The sequence below is a fragment of the Caenorhabditis elegans genome, chromosome X, assembly GCF_000002985.6.
Source record: "Caenorhabditis elegans chromosome X".
In the NCBI taxonomy this organism is placed as follows: domain Eukaryota; kingdom Metazoa; phylum Nematoda; class Chromadorea; order Rhabditida; family Rhabditidae; genus Caenorhabditis; species Caenorhabditis elegans.
Genome location: NC_003284.9, coordinates 4691626 through 4706408, shown reverse-complemented (window position 1 = coordinate 4706408; position 14783 = coordinate 4691626). Strand labels below are relative to the sequence as shown.

The window sequence follows — 14783 nt, the reverse complement described above, 5'->3', positions numbered from 1 at the left end:
CAGATGCTGACAAAAATTATGGAAATCTTATCCTTTTCCGTGTTCCACTTAAGGATGTTTCGTGTGTTCCTGATGCATTTTATCTTTCACTTCATCAAAGTTATCTCTACAGCAGCAACCTCAAAACCTCAATTAGTCACGAAATTCGTCAAATTTGTTAGCCACCAGATCAAGATTGACTTGATATCCAAGAATCCGCCATAACATCAGGAACAATTCTAATATTGGGCTGGAAAGTTTTTTTGCATCTTCATTCAACGACCTGTACTTTGAGTTATTACATGTGACCTTCAATGGTTATTTCTATCAATAACCTTAAATACACATTAAAGATAATGAAAAATGACTTTTGATATCATAACTTCCGACTACAAGATGAGAAGATCACATAAATTATTAAGGTCGAATCTCAAATGTTCGCCGGGACTTTCAAATGTTTCCAGATTTAAAAATTATCTTATCTGTCCAAAAAATCAAATTTCACTTCTTCTAACGACCTTCATGTTATATTAAATTTTTGTGAAAGTCAATTTGATGATTTCTAAAATAAATTGAGAAAAAAAAAGAAAGATGGGTATCTATTTTTGCGCAATCTTTGAAAGTTGCCATTTCCTGCAACTTTGATAACTGATGTTCAATGTCATTTGATTTGGGTTTCGACCTTTATTGGACGCTTCAATTCCATGCACCTGACTTCAGAAGAATCGGAATTTATTGAAAAAAAAAGTTCCGGGACAATAAGACGATTAAAAATAGTTTTTAGTACTTGATATTCCTAACAATTGAAGTTATGAATTGGATAATGCTATCACGATGTGCAAAGGCGCAAACTTGCATTCCAGAGTCTGGTCCAGACAACGCATAAAAATATGAATGACCTGTCGGTGTGTGAATTCATATTTTGCACTCATTATTATTCTTACGAAAAATAAACATTCCTCTGAACTAGTTGAATCCGAACTGGAATTGAACTTTTAGATGTTGCGCATAATTGAATTTGATACAAAAAAGTCATGTGAAAGGTATTCGAAAAAATTCTTTGAAAATTTCCAAAAGTCATTTTAGACACAATTAGGTTATAGCCATGAAAATGTAACTTGAGCACCCCTAAATGTTTATAGTAGTTGTATATGATTCACTGTTGAATGCGTAACCGCAAAATGATTGCCAAAATTTGCATACTGGAATTGCGAGTCAATCAATCTGGATTATGATAAGTAGTTCCCAAACCCAAAAACTTTTCACCCGCCTCTGTTTTATCTATTTTTCGTGTTAGTAGAATATCAGGGCCTACCGTAACATCCCGCCCATTCTGAAGTTTCGACAGTGTCCACTTCCCTATTTAAAATCAGCGCACGCCTTCTAGATAAGGACATTTTCCGTCCATTACCATTTCTTTTTTTTCTGCGATCCGTTTCTATAATTTATTTATTTTTAGATATGGGTGTCTTTCAAGACAAAGTTGCCAGTATATTGCGAATTGAAGATCAACAATTCACAAGAGAGCTCTTAGCAGAATGCATTGGAACCTTCTTCCTCTTGGTAAGTTCATACATTTAGGAATAAATCTGAAAATCGCCTATATTTCAGCTTATCGGAAATGCAGCCAACATTCAAGCTGCTGTAGCAGTTGGTGGTAACTCAACGTCTTGCCATATTGCCTGGGGAATCGGGTTCATGTTCGCAGTCTATCTTGCCGCCAGTGTTTCTGGAGGCCATTTGAATCCAGCCATCTCCGTCGCACAAAGCATTCTCGGAAATCTGCCTCCATGGAAGATCATTCCATATGCCATTGCTCAAGTTATTGGAGCATTCCTCGGCGCAGCTGTTGCCTATTTTGGACATCACGGTTAGTTTGAATGAGTTTGTTCGTGTGAGCATTGTGTGAATTAGCTGTGAAATCTTGATTTCTGCTACTATGAGTGATATAATTAGGTTGAAATAATTGTGGCGCTGGATTCTTGTCAAAGATTGGACTAAAAATAATAAATTATCTGAAATATTGAAAAAAAAATTAGGAAAACCTTTAGCTAAGACTGCGCACAAGATAAACTTGGAGCGCCGAGAACCTAGACCAAGCCTGCCAAAGGTTTGCCAATATATTGGCAACTTCTGATCCATGTTTATACATAGTTAGGCCCATACATGGGATATAATGTAGTCCATTGATCCTCTGTAAGTCATCAGTTTCAAATTATCCAAATTACAGACGATCTGTGGAAGCTGGACGGCGGCATCCGTCAGGTGACTGGAGGTCAAGCCACCGCTGGACTGTTCACCACGTTCCCACCGGATCACATGTCAGTATGGGGAAGTCTTCTCGACCAGGTTAGTTTATTTTTAGACCGAAACGACGTTTTTAGGAACGCGGTTCTCTTTCAATTGCACATCTAAATTAAGCGCGACACACTATGATTGATCCGTTTGGTAATTGCTGACAGATCGGTTCAACTTTTTTTTTTGCAACCGCCCTCTAAAACATAAACTACATAAGACAGTGGTTTGAGTTACTTGGTTTTGTCGATCATCAAAAAACGAGATCTGATTGACTTTTCTGTAATCAAATTATAAGAATTAAACGCGAGAACACTTCACGCTCCTTTTCTGCTTTTCTCAAGAACACTGCTGATCAGAAATCAAAAAATGACATTGACCAATTTGAGTAATTGAGGTTGCTGACGGATATAACATAACACCTACTGATTTAATGATACATCAAGTACATTCTCTCTTGCAGATTATTGGAACAGCCATGCTGTCTGGCTTGGTCTGTCTTATCACTGATAAACGCCACCAAATCCCGACCGGTGTTGTTCCTGTTCTTGCTGGAAGTATTATGAGCATGGTATGCACTTAATGTACACATCTCACTAAAAGTTTTATAATTTTATAATTGCAGGTCGCAATGACTTTTGGAGCTAACGGCGGATTTGCAATCAACCCAGCTCGTGACTTCGGACCACGCGTTTTCTGCCTCTGTGCCGGATATGGCTGGGAAGTTTTCAGCGCTCATGGATATTATTTCTGGATTCCAATTGTTGGTGCTCTCATCGGTTCGATCATTGGAGCCTGGATCTATAAGATTTTCGTAGGACTTCATGGAATGAATGAGAGTCTTGACATTCAACCAGCCAAAGGATTTAATGTTAGTGTGAAAGTTGACAGAGAGTATAGTGACAGTAGTGGAAGCTATTAATTCTGTGAGCAACTGTTATAAATTGCTTTAACTAATTTCAGCCCCCTGCTCTTTGGGAGCCTCCAATTATACGTTTCTAACACAATACACACATTTGTTACCTTGATACTAACATGCAAGTTTGTAATAATATTCAATATGAAACCTGTCAATCTCGATTTCATTTTTTTATTGGTTTTGCATTCGCATTTGGTTTTGTTTCAATTTGGAAAGACTGCAATTAATAAATAATGTATATACATATTCTTAATTTATTTTTTCATTTTATTTTGCATTTTATTTACATTTAGCATGTTGAACAAAATGAAACAATCTACAAATCAGGTGAAAGATAAAGAAACAATAATGTTGCAGGAAATGCAGAGAAATTCGGAAGGCATCTTGATAGGATACGATAACACTTTGTCCAGGTGAGAAGACCTGTCCAAGGATCAGTCTTTGTATAACAGACAGCAACAAAGTCTGCGAAATTTGATCTTATTCGTGTTGGATTTTATAATATCATTGATCTTTTTATCGATTATATTACACTTTTCGCACCGAATTTACATAGCCTAGGACAATAATTTGTACTGGTCTAACCAACAAATTATATGTTTCATTCGACCACTACCAGGCACCATATCTCGTTTCCAGGGCCCGCGGCGGAGAAATTGCAGCACCAAGAACATACACTCCCAGCTATCAGGTTTTTGAATCTAGCCGTACGCAAATTACAACAGCAGACCGTCGATATTAGAGTACTGGCTGTATTGCCCTCCCCCCCCCCCCACCACTCATTTCTCTTTCATTTTATTTATATTGTCCAGTTGTTTCGATTAGCTCTTGATCCACACACTATACCCCGATTGTCTTCATTCTGTATGTGCCTATTCTTTCAACGAACTTTGTTTTTCCTACACGTTTTAATGCCTTGCTTTGTCCAACAATGTTTTTGGTATTTATCTAAATGTTCAACTTGCGTTCAATGCTCCTCTGATCTTTATCTGAACTTTTTTCCTATTTTAATCTAACATGTGAACAAAAAAAGATACTATTTAATTAAATATTGCTCTTAACAGTTATTAAAAAGAATACATTCTGACTATTAGCAAAAACTACTGTTTATTCGGAATTAACAGGTCATTGAAAACAAACAACCAATGTGTAAAAAAAATAGAACACTGCTCTAGAAACCCTTCCAGGTTTTCAACTTTTTATAGGAAAATCACAAAGAAACACCTGATAACATCATCATTTCTATTTTGTGTTAATTTTCATAAACTTTTAGTAAATATTTATATTGCACTTTACAGCCTCACTTGTGAAAATGTTTTGGTCTACTTTTGAATAATTTATTTAGGCTCATAGTTTGTTTTTCAATAGACCTTATTTTTATAATAAAATTTTACCTCTAGAAAATGAAAACTAGTATTTTTTAACTTTTCTAAAATTTTTCAAAAATTTCTCATTCATGCCATACTAATAAAGAAAAACAATTATTTTTCAGAGTTATTAGGAAAACTGATTTATGTACATATTTTTCAAATCGCAAGTACACATTCTCGTTTTTCTTTTTCACTGCTCTGCAAGCAAAAAATAAAAGCAATAACTCAAATTTCGGTTGCAACTCGATATAACTTTCCACTTAATGTGCATGCTTGATCTTTTATTAGCGTCATAGGCAAATGAAAAAGATTATAATTTATAACAATTGCAAGTTGTACCGATAGTTGTGAATAAGTTTTGGCAATTTTATTTTCAGAAATCTTGTTTTATCAAGAGGTGCCTGTTCTACACGAGTACTTTAACTATAAAAGTTCAGAAAATTGAAGGTGCCTTCTTTTTTATGGTGCTAAAATGACCAATTAATTGCAATTTTTCACAAAACTGTGGATATTTTTTATTAACCGTCAGAAAGTAGCAATCACTGAGTTTTACCACTTAAAATTCTAGGAGTGACAAAAAAAAGTTTTCCAACTTATTTTTGACTTTTTCATTATGTTTCAATTACTTTTATTTGAACATTGGTGGTTTATGCAACTATGTTTTGAAATTCCGTATAATAAAACTAGTCCTAAAAATTCTTAAAGTTGGTAATTTGCAAAAACATTGACTGAACATTTTCTTTAAAAAAATTAGACAATACTGAAATGTGTCATGAAATAGTTTGGTATTTTAGGGTCATATAGAAAATAATCAGGCAAAATGTTTTTTAAAATTACTTACCACTGATTATTTTAATTTTTATTCACACGTGAATCATTATTTTAATACTATTTTCATTTTCAGTCAGGCTTGTAGAATCGTTTCAATAAGCCCTAGAACAAATAAAAGTTCACGCCTCAATTGAAAAATATTTTAATTTTTTTTGAGGGGGGGGGGGCGACCCAAGTATCGAACATTTTTATGAAATTCAAATAATATAATCAGAACATTCATAAGGTATATTTTTCACTTGGATTTTGATTTTTTCTAATCTAGTATAGCTTTCCCGGTTGCAAAAAGCAGGAGAGCCGTACTAAATGATAAAATCATCATTGTTATAAATATACACGAGACAAGTATTATAGTAGACACAAACCCGATTGTAGTTAAGTCTGTTCTAAGCCTCCTAGATATGGGCTGCGCAATAGCCAGCCCGCCGTCTGGCAGGACAGTTGTGCAACAGATGCCCCCTGGATAGGCGGCTCGTTGTCGCCTTTTCCTCATATTCGTCTCCTTCTTCAACATCTCCTTCTTACGCTTCCCCCTTCATTCCTCCATTCCCACCACTCTACAATACTCGTTTACTCCTCTCCACGACAATTATCGTTCAATTCCTTTTCCTCCTCGGTTTTTAGTTTTTTGTCGAGGTGAGAGGGTACATTTGTTGGAAAGAAGAACCGAAAGAACACATGATTCTCTCTATCTGTGTCCATTGTCGTTTTTAGAAAATGTGCACGTCTACGATCCCATTATCAGTTCATGATAAGACCCATTAGAAAAGTCGCACTTGTCTTGACAGTTGCTTTTTACCCAACTAAGTTTCTATTTGGCAGTCGTTGTCGTTTTTTTTTTTTTCTCTCTCTCTCTCTCTCTCGTTCATTTTCTGTATAATAAACGAATGTAAATGAGGCGAGCAAAAAACGGAAATTGAGCGGCGTCAATGAACGATGCCGCTTGTAACGTTTTCTCCGTCATACTCTGCCTCAACTTATTTGCAAACCAATTGCAAGAATCAGAAGATAGAAATACAGTGAATCATAGCTGCTGCATATCTTCAAAGATCTACTCGTTGTTTCTTTTCACAACACGCCATCCGGCGACATAATGCGGAGAGAACAACGGAGACGAATTTTTCGGGTGGCGGAGGGGGAGGGGGGCACGTTGAGTGTGTCTGGCCGGCGACGAGGCAGGCAGAACTGCCGTCGTTCAATGCAACACTGCTCTACTGATAACACATTCGATCGTCGTCGCAACATCTCCTATATATCCGTCAATCCGTCATTTTCTTCCCATTTCCCGCCATTTTTTGCAGTTTTGGATGCTAGTGAGTGTCAATGTCTGCGCAAACATTGGGCCCGTTTGTTTTTCATTATTCTTTCACGTTCGCTATAGTTTGTTTAACAGAATGAATCAGCAAAAATGATTTTAACAAAAATTTTACTCTTTTTGATTCCCGCATTCCAACCCACCCATATTATTTTTACTTTTTCATCCGCAAACTGTTATCTTTTTCGATTTTTTTCTTTTTTCGCAATTCAACACGCTCAAAAGTTCACTTTTTCAGTAATGCCTTGGTGGACGGACGCGTTGTACTGGCTGCCACGTGGCGTCAGTTGGTCTGATATGTACAACAAAACTACGGAGCCCGGATACATGTACCCACACTATTCTCACCTTTGGATGACTGTTCTTACGGGAATTTCACTTATTGTGAGTTTTTTGCACACTTTTTAGGTGAAAAAATCAAATAATTTTTCAGATTTATCGCTTTGTCTTTGAAAACTATATCTTCGTCCCATTGGCACACTTTCTCAGCCGCAAAAATCCACCGGAGACCAGAAGTGAGAGTTCTCCAAAAAAAAACGAGAAATTTGAAATTTGTTTCAGGGGGAACACTGGATCGTGAGAAGAAATACAGCAGAATGGCTGAATGCGCAATGCGAGCTCTATACTATACAATTTCCTTTGTCTGCGGGTAAGATTTTTTGAAGCAATGAAAAAAAATTAAGATTAAGGTACTTCCCTAATAGCTGTAGAACGTCGAAAATTTGCCTCAATTTTCACTCAACTTTAGCAACTTCTCAACCAAATTTACACTTCGACAACTACTCCGCCTATTTTTGCATCTTTTCAATCAACTTTAACTATTTTCCAAACAAGTTCATATAGTTTTCGGTAGTTTTTTTGTGTGCTTTTTGCTGAAACAATGTTTCCCAATTTTGGCAAATTTTGCGGCTATGTATCTTGTTAAAATCCGAAAATTTGTAATTTTGAGTAATTCAAACGTGAATTCCCTTTTTTTTTGGCTTTAGAAAAAATCATTTATTAGCCTAAAGTTGTTTAAAATGGTATATAGGTTCATTTTTCGTGAGTTAACATTTTCGAAACACTCAGGAGTTCTCAGCAGCTACAAGTACCGGTTATATTAAAAACAAGCACTGATTCAAGTTATCTTTTCGCTGTCATAAATAAATCGATAGTTGGCAGGGCAACAATGTATTTTCATAATCTAGTTGCTTATCAGTAGCTAGACAAAAATTGTCGATGACAAGAGATAGCAAAGTCAGGGGCCTAAGTCAGAAAAAAACATAACTATTTTGTGCTCTTTAACTGATCTTCTACACAGGTTGTACCTTGTGCTACATGAATCACATTTGTATGATATCACGGAATGTTGGAGAAACTGGCCGTTCCACCCGATCCCCAATGCAGTTGCCTGGTACTACTGGATTCAAGGAGGATTCTACATTGCTCTCGTTTTTGGGTAATTTAATGGGAAAGGTTCATAAGTTACTGTTTAATTCTTGCAGAATTCTTTTCCTCGATGCAAAGCGCAGTGATTTCTGGCAAATGCTTGTTCATCATTTTATCACCCTCGCACTTATTGGTGTTTCATGGACGATGAATATGGTTCGTGTTGGAACGCTGATTCTTGTCAGTCACGACGCAGTTGATATTTTGATGTAAGTTTTTGCGTGGCCAATACTTTTCAAAATCAAATATTTCTAGTGATGTCGGAAAGATTCTTCGATACGAACAATTTGAAACTGCCTTGACGATTTGCTTCGCCGGAGTTCTTTTTGTATGGGTGGCCACGAGGCTTGTCTATTATCCATTCTGGATCATCAGATCCGTTTGGTTTGATGCTCCAGCTCTTATCCAAGACGACTACGAATGGTTGAACTTTGACCAGCAACCTCAAGCCCCAAGATTCATCATGCTTCTGTTAACGGCACTTCTCATTCTTCACATCTTCTGGGCTTACATTCTGTTCAAGGTAAAAAATTGGATGCAATTATGTTAAAAAACAACAAAAAAAAATTATGTATTAAACTTGCTGACAATTATTATGGATTTACCTGTCACCAATGCGTATTAAAAAGTTCATAACCAATTTTTTAATGTTATGCAAATTTTTTTTCATCCGTATTGCACCACAACTTTGACAACTTTTATCCCAGTGAGCAATATATTGTTATCATTAAAATCAACTTCTTGGTTTGGTGGAATTCATTAAACATAGCAAAATACGGTATACAAATGGTAGTACGGTAGTACGGTAGTGAAGGTAAAAAACCAAAATCAGCATCTTTTAAACTATGTGGCCAAACGAAAAACTAAGCAAAAATTCTTACTGTAATTAACTAAAATATATGTTTTTAGATCGCCTACGATACTATTCAAGAAGGAGTTGTTGACGATGTCCGTGAAGATTTTGATGAACAATCTCTGGTCAATCGTGAAAAAGCCAAGCAACAAAACAAAAACAAAGATGATTAGATTCAACGTTTCGTTCTTATTTATAGTTTGTTTCTTTTGACCCCCGAGAGATTTACATTCCGGCAAGTACTCTACGTACGTTTTTACAGTAAACTAGTTGTCATCTAATCTCAAAACCAAGATCCCTATATTCCACTTTATTTTGTTTTTTTTTCGAATTTTCATTCCTATTTTTATTTCTAGAGCCTTTTGTCTTTTTACTACCTTAAATTTTAAGTTATCCTTTTTTCAATTTTTTCTGTTGCTTTTATCATTTATTGCCAAATAATTTCTTCCATCACTCCCCCCCCCCCCTCATCCCCAACAAATAAGCTTGTTCCTTTTTTGCTCAGCTTCTCCTACGCAAACGAACCCTCCCCCATTGTCAAATCAAAAGACCGAGTAAAAACCAAAGTATTGAAATGCTTGGAAACTGCGTGCCACATTAGTGTTCCGTACTTCTTGCCTTTGTTTTTTATCAAATCTGTTCCGTAATAAATGAGAACATATAGTTTTGAGACGAAATATTGGAAGCCTGAAGAGAAACTTGAGAAATGATATTTTATGTAACATAACATAGGAGACTTTTTAGGTTTAATCATTTCGTAAAAAATTGTCAAAAAATATACTTGTGAAATATTTTTTGAAGTTAATTTTTCACTTTTCCGTTTTTCGCTGTTATTTTTGACGATCTAGGCCTCTACGCCTACATGAGTCAGTCTACGTCAGTCTGCCTGTGCCAACCTTTTCCAGCCTAAGGCAACCTACGCCTGCCTGGAACTGCCTAAGGTTACCTATAATAGCCTGTGGAAAAAACAATATCTTCGCTATCCCGTGGAAATCTACACCTGCATGTCTCAACATACGGCTGCCTGGGTCAACCTGAAACCAAGTCTCGAATTTAAATTCAGTCTTTAACAGCATTCCACTAAGCTATTAAACATCTTAAATGGAAATTCGATCATTGATCAACTGGAAATTTACAGGAACACGTGTTGTCCAAGTGTAATTTGAAAACATAGTGTGTTTGTTTTCCAAATTATTCTGTTTTTGTATTTCAAAATATACAAATTCACTAAGTGTACATTTTAAAACCAGAAGTCATAAGTATTTCTCGCATCTTCACGATTTTTAGACCCCTTTCTTTTATTGCAACTTTTTGGATTTTCGGAGGCGGTAACTGCAAAAAGTTTTTCTAACTTTCTGAACATTTTTGAGTTGAGAACCAAAATGTTTTAAACTATACAATTATAATTTTATTTAATGTTTGAAGTACACATATTCTCAATAGTGTGTTAATATACTTTTCATTGGTGTTTCACCCTAGAATTTTTTCTAACATTTTTCAAAATTTTGGATTTGGATTACAAGTTTGAGAATTAAAAAAAAAATTTTTTCAAGTCAAAATGACGAAATAAGTTGTTCGACATTTTTTTTCATTTTTTACAGAGGAAATTTGCGTTTCAATTACCGAAATTTGAGAAAGCCTTTTGTGGTACTTGTAAAATCAACTGTAAATCTAAAAACCAAAATTCAGCTTGTTTTCAAACATTATGCACATTATACGACTCTCCATTTTGTTCTCAGTTTGTATAATATATTGTTTTTTGCCATGTTCTGCTATCAAACTAATTTGACGCGTCTAGACCATGATATGAATACTTCTGTTTATGAGGATTCTGACTAGATTGATATTGAGTTTCTCTTAACATTTTCCAACATTTTTTATAATATTCGAAAACTTTTGCTTTGCTCTGATAAATAAATAAACATATCAATTTTATACCCATTAACCAATAATCAATCCCATCAGGCGTTGGTTAACTATGATGAATCAATCATTTTTTTGTCCATTAAGTAGTGATCAACGTCACCGGTTGCTAATCTAATCATTCAACTCTTTAAGTAGCCAGCAAGGAAAAGTCTCACTATCTTATAGGGGATCTTCCATTCATTCATTCTCCATGTTCGCGTTCGTCTCCTTTTTTCGGTGTCCCATGTTCATCCATCTCTTTTTCCATATATATCCTAGATAACTTGACACTGACCAAAAGAAAGAAAAAGCGGAAGATGCAGTAGCGATGCTAGTAAAGAAACAACGGCTATCCATGCGGCTATTCAGAACGGGGCACCGCTCATCGTTCTGGCTGTGTTCAGGAAAACGAGGATGCGGGAATGGATGCGTCGCAGTTAAATCGCGCTCCCATCTAGGTCACTGTTCTTGCGATGACGGCCTGCGTGTCGTATTTGAATATATATCACACCCACTTTTGAAAGCTTTTACCAATTTGATTTTCATTTTCATCTTTTCCGTTTTCCCTCGCTGTCTGTTTTCCCCCATCTTCTAACGTTTCGACGAACAAGAAAAAAACGATACAACTTATTTGTCTTACCCTTTACAACTCAGTTCTTGGCTAGACAGTGGGGGGAAACTGGCTAAAGCTGAAGAACACTGACGCACGGGTCATTTTCACTTGCGTTTCGAACATCTTCTTCCCCCATATCTGATTGACCTTGATGAAGGGAGGTATCGAGTTGAAACGCCCTCTTCATGCGTATCTAGAGACACATTATTGCGATTGCATTTTGAAATGTCTTTTTCTCGCTTTTCATATGTTGAATTATTTTTTTGAAAATATAAAATTCACTTAATATATTCCTAAAAAGTATTTTCTAAATACTAGAAAATTAATCCAAACAGATTTATTTTTTCTTTGGCAATAGTGTAAAATAGATGTGTAAAATAAGCAAATTATAGGCACTTCCATTTCCAAATCGTTATTTTCCTCTTGTCCCGGTTCACTAGTCTTCCTTTTCCGGTTTTGACATTTTCTTCTCAGCAATTCAACAAGTCATAATTAGGCTACAAACCTGGGAAATCATCTAAGTCTGATATAATAAATTAGGAAACTTAATGGTTACAACATATGGTGGTCTTAAATGGTATTTGTTGTTTTTCGTGTAGTTTTTCTGATATAAAATTAGGATGTGGTGTAATTTTAGAAAATAAATAAACTATGGAATTGAAAATAAATCGTTTTACTTTTTTATTTGATTTTTTTTTGTGTGCTGGCAGAATGGCAGAATTGACAAAATTTCACATTAAACTAACAGAAAACGTTTAAAAAATCTTCTCTTTCAAAAATCTTCTCTTTGACATTAATAAAAGTTAACTTTGTGGTTCTTACAAATTTTCCTTACAATTAAAAAAAAACCATTATTTTTAAAACCTGCGAATTTTTTTTGTAAACATTTCGTATAACCCTGGAAATGACACGTATACTACGTTTTATTGAAATGAATGGATAATTGAGAAAATTATATTCATCAAATTGCGGAAGTTACAACAATGTGTAAAAATGAGACTAGAGAGGTTTTTTTCCACTAAATTTCAGCTCTTATTCAGACGCAAAATTTTGCAATTTTCTGATCTATAAATACGACACGACAAATTTTTATTTGATGCGAAAGGACGGCCACCTTTGACGAGTACTGTATTTTTTCAAAATTTCGTTCCTGCGAAAAATGCATCGATTTTGCAAAGTTTTTTTTCGACGACTTATTAGAAGTGTTTTAATTATAATGGTTGAAATTTTCAATGTTGTACTTTTTCAAGATTTGCCGTGTCGAGACCGAGTATAATATTTTTGGTCCAAGAATCACACAATTTTGCGTCTGGGTTATTTTTTCATTGGACTATAAGAGTACTTTATTATTTTTATTGAATTTTGTTTACTTTTATTTCATATCTTCTTTGTGATCTATGTATAGTGAAATCTACAGTGAAATGAAATGTATAGGACATGTACAGTAACATGTAGTGAAATTTTTGAATTTCTTCTACTTTTCTGCTGTTTTTCTCTAGTTCCTTCCTTTTCTCATTTTTGATGCGATGCCCCTTTTTTCTTCAGGGAAAAAAAAATCAAAAAATCATTTCTTTGAAAGTTTTAGTTGGGTAGAACGATAGTTTTTTCCGAACTTTTTTCTCGTCTTGCGGTTTTTTCCCTTTGATTCGTTTTTCTGCCGCAACCCGCAAAAAAAGTTTCTGAAAAGTTCATTGAAATATGTGCATTTGTGCTACGTGCTGCATAAGAAAAGCCAGTTTCTTTTTATACGCAGCCCCCGGAAATTGGGGCGCTGAGAGATGTAATTTATGGCATCAAATCCAACTTTTCACATTTCCCTTTTTTGACCACACCAGCATGCTCTTGAGCACTTTTTCTAGTTTTTGCTCTACTTGGAAAGCAGCTTGAGAGCTTTTGAACCTTACGAATTATTGATACAGCCACCCTCACTCTACATGGAAAATAATCAAGTATTCACGCTTTTCGGGGTCTTTATTTCTATATTAGAGGAAACAGTTTTTTAAACGTTGACTAAAGCCTGTTGGGAAATGATTAAAACCTTTTATAAAGGGCTGAAATGACAAAATACCATAATATAATATAACTTTTAAAAAAATTGGAAATTGTTTTACTTTGAGTAAAAAAGCTGTGAAAACTAAATTTTCACCAAGTTCTATGTTTAAATAATTGAAATATGCATATTTTGAAACTGTATTATAAATTTTAAAACAAGTTTCTGACATTTTAGCATAATATAAATTTGTTAAAATCATTTCTCCATTTTCCGTAGTTCACGTAGTTCACGTAAACAATAAAATATTATTTCAATCAGTTTTATTAAATTGATATGTTTTTTGCTCGTAAAAGGTAAAGCTTCCCGCACATTTTCGAGAACAATCTGAAAACTTTAAAAAACAAACACAGGCCCCTTGAAAATAATAAAGTAATTTCCAGTTTGGAGAAGTGTGGCAAGGACTTGAGAGAGTAAACATGTTCCTTTTCCTAAAATCCGCGAGGAGAGCTCTATTCTCCTTCTTTTGCTTCTTTTAGATGAATGGATAGAGTCAAAGCAAAAAGAGGGAGTAGCAGAAGGGAAAAAGAAATAGATGTTTTGGGGACCGAGTCAAATGAGGGAACGCACAGAAAAATGTAATTGTTCGTGCCTAGCTAACTAGCATTCAAGGAAAAGAGAGGAGGAGAGTCATGAATCCATCTTTCGATGGAAAAAAGACAATTTTATATTTTCCTAGTTTTTCGTTTTACTTCAAACGTTATGTTGTTTTGCTCCAAATCATTTATCTTCCGTTCATAAATCTGCTCCCAAAAAAAACTTCGAACTTTTTCCTCTTTTTTATATCCATTGGTCCCTTGCGGGGGTTTCTTCCTACGCGTCGATTTTCTCGCTTTCTGTCACTTGTCAAGTTTTCTTCAATTTTCGATCACCACAGAACGTGCAGACTTTTTGTTTTGTGTTCTTATTTTTGTTTTCACTTTTCATTAGACAAATAATTGATAGTACACTTGGCAATTCGCTGCAACTTCTCAGCCACGTTTTGCATCCAACTTTAGCCATTTTCCAACCAACTTCAACCATATCTTATCAGAATTCTGCAACTTTTTAACCAAGTTTTGCCAATTTTGGAAATGTTGAAACGCGGCAAAATTTTTCGGCAACTGCTGAATTTGCAAAAATTTCTGGAAATTATCACTGCTCGTATTTAAAAATTTCTTTAAATTCTGTCAGTATTGTTTTTTCTTAAGGAAACACCTAAAATATTGCTTTTTAGACACTTTGA

The 14783-nt window shown here is 35.0% G+C and overlaps 2 protein-coding genes and 4 non-coding genes across 9 annotated transcripts; 3 read left to right on the top strand and 3 right to left on the bottom strand.

The window, feature by feature from the left end:
* Positions 1–1438: 1438 nt before the first annotated feature.
* aqp-8 (Aquaporin-9) lies at positions 1439–4286 on the top strand (the record flags this gene model as incomplete). Of its 4 annotated transcripts, NM_001373283.4 has the most annotated exons (7): positions 1439–1542; positions 1591–1849; positions 2210–2328; positions 2738–2845; positions 2900–3145; positions 3551–3606; positions 3833–4286. In NM_001373283.4, 7 exons carry the CDS (start codon positions 1441–1443, stop codon positions 3933–3935), a joined length of 993 nt encoding a protein of 330 aa, NP_001359963.1. The 4 variants fall into 4 exon arrangements, with proteins under 4 accessions (NP_001359963.1, NP_001024758.1, NP_001348813.1 ...); NM_001029587.3 differs by lacking the exons at positions 3551–3606; positions 3833–4286 and having other exon boundaries at positions 2900–3444; NM_001361799.3 differs by lacking the exons at positions 1439–1542; positions 1591–1849; positions 2210–2328 and having other exon boundaries at positions 2753–2845; positions 3833–3935.
* Positions 4287–6278: 1992 nt separating this feature from the next.
* Positions 6279–6372, bottom strand: K02G10.9. The gene has a single exon (NR_070929.1). It is a non-coding gene; the product is annotated as an Unclassified non-coding RNA K02G10.9 (non-coding RNA).
* A 120-nt stretch (positions 6373–6492) lies between these two features.
* Positions 6493–6616, bottom strand: K02G10.14. The gene has a single exon (NR_070928.1). It is a non-coding gene; the product is annotated as an Unclassified non-coding RNA K02G10.14 (non-coding RNA).
* A 331-nt stretch (positions 6617–6947) lies between these two features.
* Positions 6948–9651, top strand: hyl-2 (Ceramide synthase hyl-2). Its single transcript, NM_076402.10, has 7 exons — positions 6948–7093; positions 7143–7224; positions 7271–7358; positions 8010–8147; positions 8194–8346; positions 8393–8660; positions 9047–9651. Exons 1-7 carry the CDS (start codon positions 6950–6952, stop codon positions 9161–9163), a joined length of 990 nt encoding a protein of 329 aa, NP_508803.3. The 5' UTR covers positions 6948–6949; the 3' UTR covers positions 9164–9651.
* A 3584-nt stretch (positions 9652–13235) lies between these two features.
* K02G10.10 lies at positions 13236–13331 on the bottom strand. Its single transcript, NR_070926.1, has one exon. It is a non-coding gene; the product is annotated as an Unclassified non-coding RNA K02G10.10 (non-coding RNA).
* Positions 13236–13331, top strand: K02G10.12. Its single transcript, NR_070927.1, has one exon. It is a non-coding gene; the product is annotated as an Unclassified non-coding RNA K02G10.12 (non-coding RNA).
* Positions 13332–14783: the final 1452 nt, after the last annotated feature.